This window comes from Carassius gibelio, chromosome B8 (genome assembly GCF_023724105.1).
Source record: "Carassius gibelio isolate Cgi1373 ecotype wild population from Czech Republic chromosome B8, carGib1.2-hapl.c, whole genome shotgun sequence".
NCBI lineage: Eukaryota > Metazoa > Chordata > Actinopteri > Cypriniformes > Cyprinidae > Carassius > Carassius gibelio.
Window position 1 is genome coordinate 8,998,020 of NC_068403.1, and position 13,643 is coordinate 9,011,662.

The following is a 13,643-nucleotide window of genomic DNA, read 5'->3' on the forward strand; positions in this document are numbered from 1 at the left end:
TGAATTAATACCTTGCCAGGCAAAACGTAAGATAATTGGAAAGCATGGCATCTCCCTTATTTCTCTCCATCTCTCTTCACCCAGTCACCAGCCGGCCTCCTGTTCACGACACCACACATTGAAAACAACCATATTGGCTTTACTTAACCACATTAGCCATGAACACAGATTGACAGCACCTCTCTGTGCTGCCTCCACATCAAATAATACAGAGCAAATGGCATTCAATACAACCTCATAACCACAGAATTGGAGATTCAAAAACAATTTTAGAGCAATAAGTGGAAGCCACTGAATGGGATGAAAATGCAAATGCGGACAGCTCTCCGGCACATGTCTCATTCTAGGCCTCGGTCTGCCTTTCATAATATCCACATTCAATGCATTAAGAGTGTCATACAAAGGCAGAGCATGTTTGCATTTTGTAATTTGTGCCTTTTCATAACCACCAATAAACGTGGAGCTGTTTAGAGAGACGTCTAATGGATGGCAGTGCCCATGAGCGTCAGCAGCACTCATGAAGATCCCGCTCGTTTGGATGCTGGTCTCTGCACACGCCACTAATTCTGACACACGATTTCTATGAGCGATAACATTCATCTACTGCAAATACAACTAGGGTTACTGAGAACAGACAGAGAAAATGAGTATGCATTACAGATTATGAGATAAAGGTCACTGAAGGTGCCCTGTGGGTGTAAAAATGACTGATTAACTGATACATCAGGAGCGGTCAACTGGTTTTGCTTCTGTATCCAGACAAATCCGCATAACAATTGTTCAAGTAAACAATTTAATATAAAAATCAAACAGTGAAATTTCACACCATGCTTATTAATTTGTAAATGTTAGTTTTATAACATCAGGATAAGTAAAGCTGAAAAATTAAAAATTATACAACTTCATACATATGTATATGTATATACATTAATAGAGCCCTATGATTTCCGCGATGAGGAAAACGAGGATGGAATCACGGAATCCAGTCATAAAAATGGAATTCACAGTTTAAAGTGGAATGTCATGTAATTTGTCAATTGTTTTATTTATTAATAAAAAGTATGTCATTACACTTGAATCAAATCACGATATGGATTACTATCTGTAAATATTAAGCCGCAAAAGTCAATTTAAATATAAATCCTGCATGTTCTGCATGTCTTTGTTAATGAATGCCACAGACAAGTGGTTTCATTTACTACACACATGCTGAAGCACACAAAAACTGGCATCATGTCACATAACTATAAAGGTATTTACGGCCTATTCACTTGATAACCAGAAAAATTTAAATACACAACACAATTTCTGAGGAAAAAAATGTATAAAGCTACTTTAAGAAAAAAATAAAAAGTTATTTTTTGCATTCAAATAATTAAACATGCTAAAACACAGAATTTGGTTACAATAAAAAAAATATTGTAGGAAAAAAGTAAAAAATTTCATAAGGCCCTAAAAATTTAAATTTTTGTCAAACTTTTAATAAATTTACAATTTAATTTAACTATTTAAAAGGACGTGAGAAAAATTAAAAATGAAGAAAAAAACTGAATCCAGATAAATGTAAACTGAAAAAAAAAAAACTGAATTTGGGAAAAAATTAAACAGATTTCATAGGGCCTTATATTAGTGCTGTCAAACGATTAATCGTGATTAATCACATCCAAACAATTAATCGCTATTAACTGCATCCAAAATAACTTTTTTTGCATAATATATGTGTGTGTACTGTGTATATTTATGTATATATAAAAACACAAACAATAATTATATATATTTTGAAAATATTTATATATTTTACGTTTAGTAAATTTAATTATATGTATATATTTATATTTATATAAAATATATAATATATAAATATATTTAATATATAAACTTAAAATATTTCGTAAATGTATAAATGCGTGTGTAAGTATTTACATATACATAATAAATATAATAATAATAATAATAATAATAATAATAATAATAATAATAATAATAATAATAATAATAATAATAATAATAATAATAATAATTCCTTACATTTATATTGCAGTCTTCTAACCACTCAAAGCGCTTTACATTGGCAGGGAGTATCTCCTCATCCACCACGTGGATGATGCGACGGCAGCCATATTGTGCCAGAACGCCCACCACACACCAGCTTACTGGTGGAGAGGAGACAGAGTGATGAAGCCAATCAGCAGATATGAAGATTGTTAAGAGGCCATGATGGTCAGAGGCCAATGGGCGATTTTAGCAAGGATGCCGGGTGTCACACCTCTACTATTTTCGAAAGACATCCTAGGATTTTTAATGACCACAGAGAGTCAGGACCTTCGGTTTAACGTCTCATCCGAGGGACGGTGCTTGTGACAGTATAGTATCCCCATCACTACACTGGGGTGCAAGGACCCACACAGACCACAGAGTGAGCACCCCCTGCTGGCCTCACTAGCACCTCTTCCAGCAGCAACCTAGTGTTCCCAGGAGGTCTCCCATCCAGGTACTGACCAGGCTCAGCCCTGCTTAGCTTCAGTGGGCAACCGGTCTTGGGCTCCAGGGTGATATGGTTGCCAGCAAAAATAAATATACACTGTACACATACCGTATTTTTCGGACTATAAGTCGCACCCGAGTATAAGGTGCATCAGTCCAAAAATATGTCATGATGAGGAAAAAAACATATATAAGCCGCACAGGACTATAAGTCGGATTTATTTAGAACCAAGAACCAAGAGCAAATATTACCGTCTACAGCCACGAGACGGTGCTCTATGTTTTCAGTGTAGACTACAGGAGCACTGAGCAGCATAGAGCGCCTTCTGGCAGCTGTAGACGATAATGTTTTCTCTTGGTTCATTTCTCTTAGTTTGTGTCAAATTAATTTTGATAAATAAGTCGCACCTGACTATACGTAAGTCGCAGAACCAGCCAAACTATGAAAAAAAGTGTAACTTATATTCCAGAAAATACGGTACATATATTATGTAAACAAAAACTTTTCTTTTGGATGCGATTAATCACAATTAATCATTTGACAGCTCTTTTATATATATATATATATATATATATATATATATATATATATATATATATATATATATATCTTGTCATCAAAAAATGACTAAAATAAAATATATAGGACATTTTGTTTTATTTTATTTTATTTTTTTTTGAGTCAAAACAATCCAGTGCGCCATCAGTAAAAAAAAAAATAAAAATAAAAAAAAAACCTATGATGTATAGATGAAAAAAATTTGTATCTAGACATTTCAGGAAAGCAAAGCAATGCCCTTTAGTTAAAGTCTAAACACAAACAACTTTACGAGGCTCCAATGTAGCGATCATTTGCTTTGTCTGCAGGGTTTCTTATTGGTAGGTAGAGAATATAGGGCTTAAGCCAGAAAATAACAGCTGCACACCTTTCTATATAAGGCATTTCTGCAGCCCCCCCATTGTAAATAAACACAGATATAACATCAAGAGAACAATTTAGGCAGTAATTAACGGCGAAGAACAAACAGCGTGGTTAGAGGGGGGCACGGAGCTGATTGAATTAAGTGCACAAACAGAAACAAAAGCTGCAACAAAGCATCCATGTGCCGCTGCTCACCAGCTCCTCTTTGTTTAATAAACTGCAGACTCCCTGAATGCTAGTCAGCATAATGAATCTGACACGGGCAGAGGGGTTCTAAAGGGCCCAAAGAGTCTATAGCCTCAGCTTTCGCATTCAGCACATTGGGGCCGCAATGGGTTACAACTCAGATAGAGATCAGGAGCTACAAAGCAAGAGGGAGATAGAGAGCCAGCCTGTACAGAACCCTCCTGTTTAAAAACAATGGTCTAATTACAACATTTATAACCCCAGAAATCTGGAATTGAATTTAGCTTTGACTTAAGGAGTACGCTGGCATGAAAAGACTATTTGATTAGAGAAGCAGTTGTTTCATTTTCAGCACAGCAGATTGCCTTGCATCTCGATCCGGCTGCGCAATCTGTATTCATTATGGCCTGTAAAAGGATGATCCTCAGCCCGCCACTGCGCGTGTTCGTGTAGATGCATGGTGCTCCACATGGTCCTTACCATTCCCTTACAACGCATCCTTCTAGCCACGCCAAGCACAGCAGCACCCGACCGCCAAATTCAGCTTTTTAGCCACTCAAAAGGGCCCCGCAGGCTCCCTCCCCTTCCCAGCAGCAGCCTTTATCAAAAAGCCCTGAAGTCGAGGCGTGAGATGTTTGGCTCTTTTAATGTATATAAATGGGCCACCTGCCTAGCTGGTTGGTGTTTCGGGGGAGCAGGACGAGGGATGCTGCAGATGTAATCTGAAGCTTTCATGTTGGCAGGGGGTCCACGCATGGCATGGTCTCGGTCTTTCCCGCAGAGGGAGTGTATTGGGCTCCGTATGGAGCGCAGATGCACCCGCCATCCGGATGATCGCCGCGAAGCCGAGGTGCTGCTGTTGCCACTCTGTACAGCGTGCTTATATATCTGTGAAATGAGCTTCCTGTGCTGATCCCCTAGCAGCCTGGCCAAATCACAGTACATTAGCCACATTAGCCGCTTGTATAGCAAGACTGTAAATAGACACGCCATATTGGAAGGAAACACTCTGCATGTGTGACCACATTAGCAAATGCTTGGAATGATCGCAAAACAAAGCTGGTGCTTAATCAGAATGTTTTTTATGAATGAGCAAAGAATATTATCGCTGTTCTACTTTCCGCTGTTATGAATCAAAATATCATATTAATAATAGGGCTGTCAATAGATTACAAATTGTAACTGAAACAAATGAATTGCGATACATATTTGCTGAGAAAAGCCACAAATGAAAATAGTTTTAAGACACTAACATTGGATAGTAGACAAAAGCTGTCAATAGACATTAGGAGAACTGGATTTTTTCGTACGTTACACAAGATAAATATTTTTAAGGCTGTACATTTTTTAAAAGCACAATATATAAGATTTATTAAAATAACAAAAAACCACTAGAACAGTGTCATATATTTTGCTGACTTCTATACTTACTTTATCCAAAATGTTTTGAAGAATGTTTAAATCCAGAGAAAAATGCTATTTTAACTTGTGACACGGACTGGGTCCATAGCGTCATTGCGCCAATGACGTCATAACCACTCGAGTCCCGGTTTTGTATTATAGAAAACAAGGAAACATAAGCTTTAATATATTGTGCATTTTAACAGACAGAAGATGAATGCACAAAAGTAGCATTATAACAACTTTCAAATGTATCTTGTATGATAAAAGCCAATCCTTCCGCATGACCGGAAGGAGCAGAAACGGTCAACTGCTTTCGAGTCGTGTGTCACGCTCGTTCAGCTGCATCGTTTTGCTTCAGCAGCTTTCAGCCTCACACTGCTTCATTCTACTACGTTAATAAATCAGTAGCTCATCCATGAACATGATTTCTGCCCGAGTCACGTCAGATCGCAATGGCTGTGGGGATGAAGACGACAACTCCCATGATGCCACACTCAGTCAAGGCATCATCAAACTATGCCCTTTACTCCTTTGTTTATTTTGAACACATGCCTCTAGAGGGCAAGAAAAATTACATATTGTGTCTTTAATAGTAGTTAAAAAAAAACAAAAAAACATCACAACTTTCCTATGTCCTGTTCCATTCTGTTGCACACTATCCAGCATGTATAGCAGCTGGGGATGCACTGGTAGTACTTCAAGCTTGAATTGTAGCAATGGTAGAAAAATTATTAAAATGATGGCATTTATAAATGGGTCAGGGGGCATGATTAATTGTGCAATTTTTTAACAAGTTGCATTTAACAATTAATCCCACTAAATGTTAAATTAACAACCCTAGATAACAATAAAAATAAAAACAAACAACATCTGCAAGAAAATCTGAGCTGATGGATCAAGGAAGGCTGTTTATTTCTAATATGACAAATGACATTCGTGACCCTGGACCACAAAACCAGTCACAAGGGTCAATTTGTCAAAATTGAGATTTATACATCACCTAAAAGCTGAATAAATCTAAAAGCTTTCCATTGATGTATGGTTTGTTAGGATAGGATATTTGACCGGGATACAACTATTTGAATATCTGGAATCTGAGGCTGCAAAAAAAAATATTGAGAAAATCACATTTAAAGTTGTCCAAATTAAGTTCTTAACAATGCATATTACTAATCAAGAGGCAAGTTTTAAAATATTTACAGTAGGAAATTCACAAAATATTCTTTACATAATATCCTAATGATTTTTGGCATAAAAGATAAAAACATTCAATTTATTTTTGGCTATTGCTACAAATATACCCCAGTGACTTAAATCAGGTTTTGTGGTCCAGGGCCACATTTAAATATAACATTTGTGATGACTCCAGCAGAACCTGTATGAGAATACAGGAGGTCTATATCTTGCTGCTCGGGCTGCTTTACCTAAATTACAGGTGTAATCCTCAAACAACCTCACTAAAGGCTGTACAGGACCCCTGCCACATCCTAGACATCTGTTCTCTCCTTCCACCCCCCCTGGAGAAACCTCAAAAACGGTGGGCAGAGAGATGACAGGAAAATGACTTAAAAGCATTTCCACACACAGACTGGAAGAAAATACCAACCAATACACAGAAAGACTCTAGAGGAAAGTAAACAGAACAAACGTGATGTGAAATAATGTTATTTTTGGCTTGTTGTTTTGCTGTCTTTATTGTAGTACGAGTTGTTAAAGCATGCAACACATTTAACTTCCGCAATGTAATGTCTTTCATAGTGAGTGGGTTTTATCATTTAGAAGACACATACATAACCTCTAAGAAATCTATTAGTATACATTTACAATCTATTACTTACTATTTTGCTTTCTTTGTACCCATCTTGTAATGCTATATCCAGTTCATTCAAATAATGTTCACTGAAAATGGCTAAATGGTCACAGCATCAACAAATAATAATTTATTTCAGTTGCATGAAACATTTGTGATGCAATTTATTTATGAAAAAAAATAATAATAATTTCAGTCTTTCCACCCACTCCTAGATGCGACCTATGCTGTTTGTGTGTGCATATGTCAGGAGACTGCATCGGTTGCCCTCTAATCCTACACTTCAATATCAGATACACGTATCTGATATTGAAGGTGTTCCCTCGGACAAGGAGTAATACAGGGAGTATTGAAGTGAATCCTGCACTTCAATATCACATACACACTTACACGAGGGTACAGGAATGGCACCACCCTTGGCCACACAGACCTACTGTAGCACCAGTCCTCTAGAGACAGCGCTACAGACATTCATTACCCCTCCCTCAGTCCAGTCTGAAGGACAACAGAAGGGTTAAATGTTCCTGTACGAACACAAAGTATCGCATGAATGTGTGTGTGTGTGTGTGTGTGTGTGTATGTGTGTGATAAGAGTCCATTATGCAGGTTTACAGAGTCAGATGCAGATGCCGGGCTGTGCCAAATGCTGATATTACACAGCACAACCTCCAGAAGCCTTCCCAGAACACACAGCCAAGATCACTCAGCACACGCCCATTCCCGCAAATCTCTCTCTCTCACACACACATACACACACACCATCACACCATCACATTCACACACTCACATAGACACACACTGATGCTGATGCACAAACTGACGCTAATGCTACTGTTAATACAAGCACACACCTGCTCCACCCAGTCTCCCTCCATTCCAGCAGAAAAATCAATATGCATCTCATCCATTACAGCACTCACGGATGGGCCAGGATCTCTACTCCATCTCTCCTTTCTCTGTTCTGTCTTTTCCATTCTTTGTGCTAATACAAGACGTCAAAATGTTTACACTGCGCTGCCGTCACTCTGATGAGCTAATAGCAGTCTTTGACTCTCGTACAGAGCATGGAGGGGAAAAAACACATACTTAATGACATTAATTAGGAACATCATACGAATGACTCAGAAGGTCCTTTTGTCTATGATCAGGTGTGAATCTTTGCTTTTAAAAGTCAATGAAAATGTGTCCCATATGTTGAGCCTTGGCACTCATGCTGATATAGGTTCACATCTTGCTTCATAATGTACCTTTTAATGAGGAAAGGAAAGGAAAGGAAAGGACATAATTTCCTGTTTGCTTTTTTATTTCCAGTCCTCTCTCTACTATACCTTTCAATAAAAGTGTCAAAAAGGCCACAAAGAAAATTAGAAATTTTACAGCATTACACAAAATCAAACATAAACTCACATCCTTCAAGCTGGCAATAGTGTTTATAGGGTTTGTAGTTCTATGCTGAATAAAAACATGCATAAAACTATCCAAGCAATTAATAAAACCAGCTTTATCATTCAAAACTATACATTATAAATCATGGATATATTATGAACATTAAAAATGGCCAGAGCAAAAGCACAGTAGCTGTAAATTTCCAAAAATATCAAGTATAAAAACAGAGGGAGAAATAACACTGATTAAAAATGCCTATGAATTGAATACAGCATCATAACCACATCTTTCAATCTTCTCTTGCAAATATGACCATCAAAGACAATTAAATGTGCTAAAGCTTTTTTTCCTCTGACACAGGAGCCAGTATAACACACATTTTGGATGCACATTAAAGCGGCTTCGTGACGACACCACACACACACACACAATTACAGTCGTTGATTAAACAGAAGCTCCAAACTCCATCCCATCACAAAATAATTAACCTCAGCTCAACGACAAGGTGGGAGTACAGGTTCTAAGGTAACAGATTTTTTGGGTGGTGAAGAAAAGGAAAAAGACATCCATCCATTATAAAAAAAAATAATGCTACAGCCAATTTCCACAAAGCTGCTAAGCTGATTGAGACGACCAAATCTGTTTCACCAGCTTACATTTACTTCAAAATGGTCATCTCAGCTTCAGTATTACACACTTTCACTGCTTCCTATTCCCCTGTTCTTTAGCAAAGAGAGTTGGTGGGTGTACAGGAATAAAACACTCGTCAACTTCTCTGTGCCTGACCTGATATCTCTCTAGCGCAGGGCTGGCCAGATCAGTACACACTTTTGTTTAACTATTCTGTTATTCTGCTTATTTGTGTTCTTATTCTCCTTTTTTAAAATAAAGAAATAATAATAAAATGTACAAACAATTTAAATAAAATAATAAATAAATAAAAACATGCAATATGTGTTGCAGTTGTCTCGCTCTCACAGACGACCCTTACCAAACAAACTCCATTCTGCTAAACCAACCGACCGACCCCACCTCCTCCCACTGAAGTAGATTAAATTCACACTAGTCCTCATTTTAAACGGAAATTGGATTGATGGAGAAAAGATTACGGAGACAGAGGGCAAGGTGGTGACAGCGGGGAAAAGTGGGGAGGGTGGAGTCAGCATCAACAAAGCACCTCCGAAGCTAATAGTGTAAATGTTTCTCTTTTGCCACCTGTAGCGTGTATGCTGTGCGTGTGTGTTTTCTTCCCCTCCTGATCTTTCTCTTTTTTTGCCATAGCAGCAAATATCCTGTTGGCGCAGGATCTAGAGTGGTATCTGGCCCTAAAATCGATCAGACTCCTGGACTAGGGCTTCCATTCATCTCATGCCCGTAAAATTTGATTAGCGCTGACTACAGCACTGCAGGGAGATGGGCTGATAGAGCCAGGCTACACGAGATGGCAACAGCATCCTGCATTTTCATCTAGTCTCTCTCTCGCACGTTATATTTTGTCTTTCTTTATATTTCTTTGTAAACCACTTCCTATTAATAACAGGTCCATCCCTCCTCATATCGTCCTCGGTGTGTACAATCCTTGCGTGTAGGTATCTAAAATCAGTGAGATAGCGTGCATGTTCTCCTTCTGCCCATCCTTTCTTAGTGTAAACCGTCCTCTAGCTATTAAACAAAAATGACAGCCGTGATGAGGCTTCGACCGGCGTTAACAAAACTAAACAACTGCAGCCCGGCCCAGCCAGCTGGCCTGTCCGGCAGACACGCCCTCTGTTCCCACATATCACTGTGGCATGTGACCACTCCTCTCCACCAATGACAATGTCCTGAGCTCACGAGTGGATACTGTCTGTCTGCGCAGTGACAAGCTAAAGAGAACAGGAGATGAAAAAAAAAGAAAGAGACAGACCTGAAGCTCGACAACAAGCTGAAGTTTGTCAATTTGACTTGCGCACATTGTGTTTCTTAGGGGGAATGCTGCCACTTGTTGATTTGTCACTTGATATTTCCAACCATGTGAGAAAAAATAAGAAATTTATTCATTTTCGAGATAACTTGACTCAATCATCCATAAATTACATTGTGTATAAACCAATCTGTGCACCTGATGCGTGTACCACGCGGTCTCTTTAAATTGATTACAGGCATGAACTGGCACTTGAGTGTCACGCTTCCGCAGAAAAAGTGATTTAAATTCATGTAAGCCTGCATGATTTAAGATTCATTTGCGATATCGATTCTTCCAGGAGCCTGAGATGTCATTTAAAGCATCAGTCATCCAATCTACTGAGGATTCACGTTAGCATAAGGGATGAATTTATTTTGCTGCTAATTGTCTGCCTTTGGGAGTTTGTGGGTGACACATGAAAAACTTTTGGCATATCATCAATGTGGTAATGACAGGCAGACCTCACTGCCCCAAATACCTTTCAATCTTTCATGGCATTTAAAACTTCTACAGTTCAATCAAAAGTCACTTGTATTTCAATGTGTTTCATAATGCAACATTGCACCAACAAAATAGAAAGAATGGCAAAAAAAAGACAAAAGGTTGAATAACACTTCATAGCTGTGAACTGACAAAATTTGCTGGTACAAATAATAATAATAATAATAATAATAATAATAATAACAACAACTGTATTGTAACAGCCATGAAACTGTATTGAAAAAAAATACCCAAGTTTAGCTTTAGTTTTTTCCTAACAGAACTGCACAGTCATTGAAAAGTTGATCAGTATGATTTTTTGTTGTTGTTGTTGTTAAATTAATACTTTTATTTATTTTATTTCAAATAAATGCTGTACTTTTAAAAATAAAATGTATAACAGTTTCCACAAAATTCACCACTACACTATTTTCAACACTGATAATAGTAAGAAAGGTTAGGGTTAGGGTTAAATCTGCATATTAAAATGATTTCTGAAGAATCATGTGACATTGAAGGCTCCATTAAAATTATTTAAAAATATACTAAAATAGAAAAGCAATTTTAAACATTTTAATTGTGTAAAATATTTCACAATGTTACTCTATCTATTGTATATTTTAAATAAATGTAGTCTTGATGAACATAAGAACACATTTAAATAGTAGTGTATGTCAAAGGCCCTTACTGAATATAAATGTGTAATAAAGTGTAAAATAAATTAAATAAAATAAAAAATGTGAAAAAGTCACTTGTTCACTTAAAAGGGATGGATACATCTTTATCCAAGGCTGAACATTTCTAGGAACATTTTAGAATTAGTTATTTTTTGTAAGGAGTATCTCTGCAGGTCTAGGCTTACCTGAGTCTCTCGAACATTTTCCACTGTGAAGTTAAACCAGACTCTGAACCGCGGGTTACACGTGTCAGGCCTGATGAACAGATCAAATTCAAATTCACTGATGTAGTCAACACGACCCAGGTTACCTACAGAGAGACAAACAAACAAATTTCAGGCCTTGAATCTATTTGACAGCTCTATGATATGCTTTAACATATTCATACAGAAACACATACATTTCAAAATGTGTTATTGTTTAGTTTAAACTGGCAGACACAAATATGTCTGAGAGAGCAGTGACTGGGAGAGATTTCCCTGTAGACTAATAAAATGGACTATAACTCTAATACTGATATCTGTGCGTGTTTACAGTATTTCATTTATGTTAAGGGAAATAAAATACAGAGCTGCAGTCTAACCTTTTCTTTCCCCATAGATTTTGACACACACAAACTCTTACTGGGTGGGATGGAGGAAGTCAGCCGAGATGCTTGGCAGTCACTCAGGTGACGACTAGACAGCTTTGGTAGCAGATCACAGATTAACAAGCCTCAACATGGCTGCCTCAAACAAATGAATAATAACAAACCAGAAAAGTGCTTTGTTGGTAACATATTATCCTGCAGTCCCCTCACAAATGGCAGGTAATAAAGTTCAGTCTTAAACAAGCAGACTAATGAGAATGCATGGAATCACAAATACTGGCGGAATTTTGAGTCCTTTATTTCCATTTTAACATCTTTTGCTTCAATGACTGATTTTTTGGAACATCAAAGAAAAAAGAGCTGAAGCTAATTACTCTATTAATAAAGTAAATATGGTGATATGGTGGTATAGTAGTTTAAGATCCCGGCTAGTAACTGAAATGTCGTCGGTTTAAATCTTTAATCAATCCCAATTGTGGACAAATACACTTATATATGTATTTAGTATTTTTTTTTTTTATTAATGCTACCTGCTACCTTATTAAAGGACCTCATAATAATCCCAGAAGGTGCTCTTTGGTTAGGTCTTAGTCATAAACATTAAGGGCCCTATTTTAACGATCTGAAACGCAAGTGTCAAAACGCGAAGCGCAAGTAAGTTTGTGGGCGGGTCTCGGCGCTGTTGCTATTTTCCCGGCGGGATAAATGGCTCTTGCGCCCGGCGCAAATCTAAAGTGGGTTGGTCTGAAGTAGCTTCATTATTCATAGGTGTGGTTTGGGCGTAACGTGAAATAAACCAATCAGAGCGTCATCCAACATTCCCTTTAAAAGCAGGTGCGCAAGTTCCATTATGGATTGCTATTATTATGGCGTATTTACCAGGCGCACGCCAGGAGCGGTTCACAGCCGAGGAGACTGATGTTCTTGTAAGAGCAGTGAAAGACAGAGAAGTTGTGTTGTATGGGGATGGGAGAATAATTAGCCTGAATAATTTGTAAGCTAGATTTATGCCTATTTTTTCACATCTTCGTGGCACACCACAATGATTTCCTTCATCTCATGTGTTAATATTTTTTTAGTATAACAATTTATGATTTGCAAAAATAACTGTTGCATCTGTGTAGATTACATGAGCAAAGTGTATGCGCGTTGTGCACGCTATACATTATGGTCAAGCATGCGCCCCTAAAATAGCATAATGAACAACTCGCAACGCGCCACTGACTTTAGACTAGGTTTTTTCTGGTCAGTGGCGCAATTGTTTAATGGAACAGCAAAATAGCACCAGGGATTGTTTGCGCCGGAACACGCCTCCTTTTTTGCGCTGAACCGCCCAGGGAGCGCAAGTTCATTCACTAGTTTAGCGACGTGCCTCTGTGGAGGGAAAAGCGCGCTTTGCGCGGGTGCAAAATAGGAATGACACATGCGTCGGTGTACAAAGTCAATTGCGCTGGGTGCAAGATAGGGCCCTAAGAGAAAAAAGTTCCAAAACAAAATTAAAAAGCCTTTATTATCCTTTTTGGCTGGTCATATTTGGACTAGAAAAAGTGCCTTGGATCCTTTCATCTAATGTTTCATTTAGTCCACTTTTAAAAGCACACAAACATATAAAGGAACAGACATTAACTAAAAAGCACAGCACTCAAATTTAGCTTTCATGAGATTTTTAAACCCGTGGTTGAAGGTTGTTACAGAGGAACTATTGCTTTAATACAAAGATAAAAGTATCTGCTGAATGACAACTAACTTACTTACAATAG

At 37.8% G+C, this 13,643-nt stretch overlaps 1 protein-coding gene across 1 annotated transcript in view; it reads right to left on the reverse strand.

Moving 5' to 3' along the window:
* agbl4 (AGBL carboxypeptidase 4) overlaps window positions 1–13,643 on the reverse strand; it is a 285,604-nt gene that overhangs the window by 246,212 nt on the left and 25,749 nt on the right. The window contains exon 4 of the mRNA XM_052564307.1: window positions 11,480–11,604. Coding sequence (XP_052420267.1) covers window positions 11,480–11,604 — 125 coding nt within the window. The remainder of the gene's footprint in view (window positions 1–11,479; window positions 11,605–13,643) is intronic.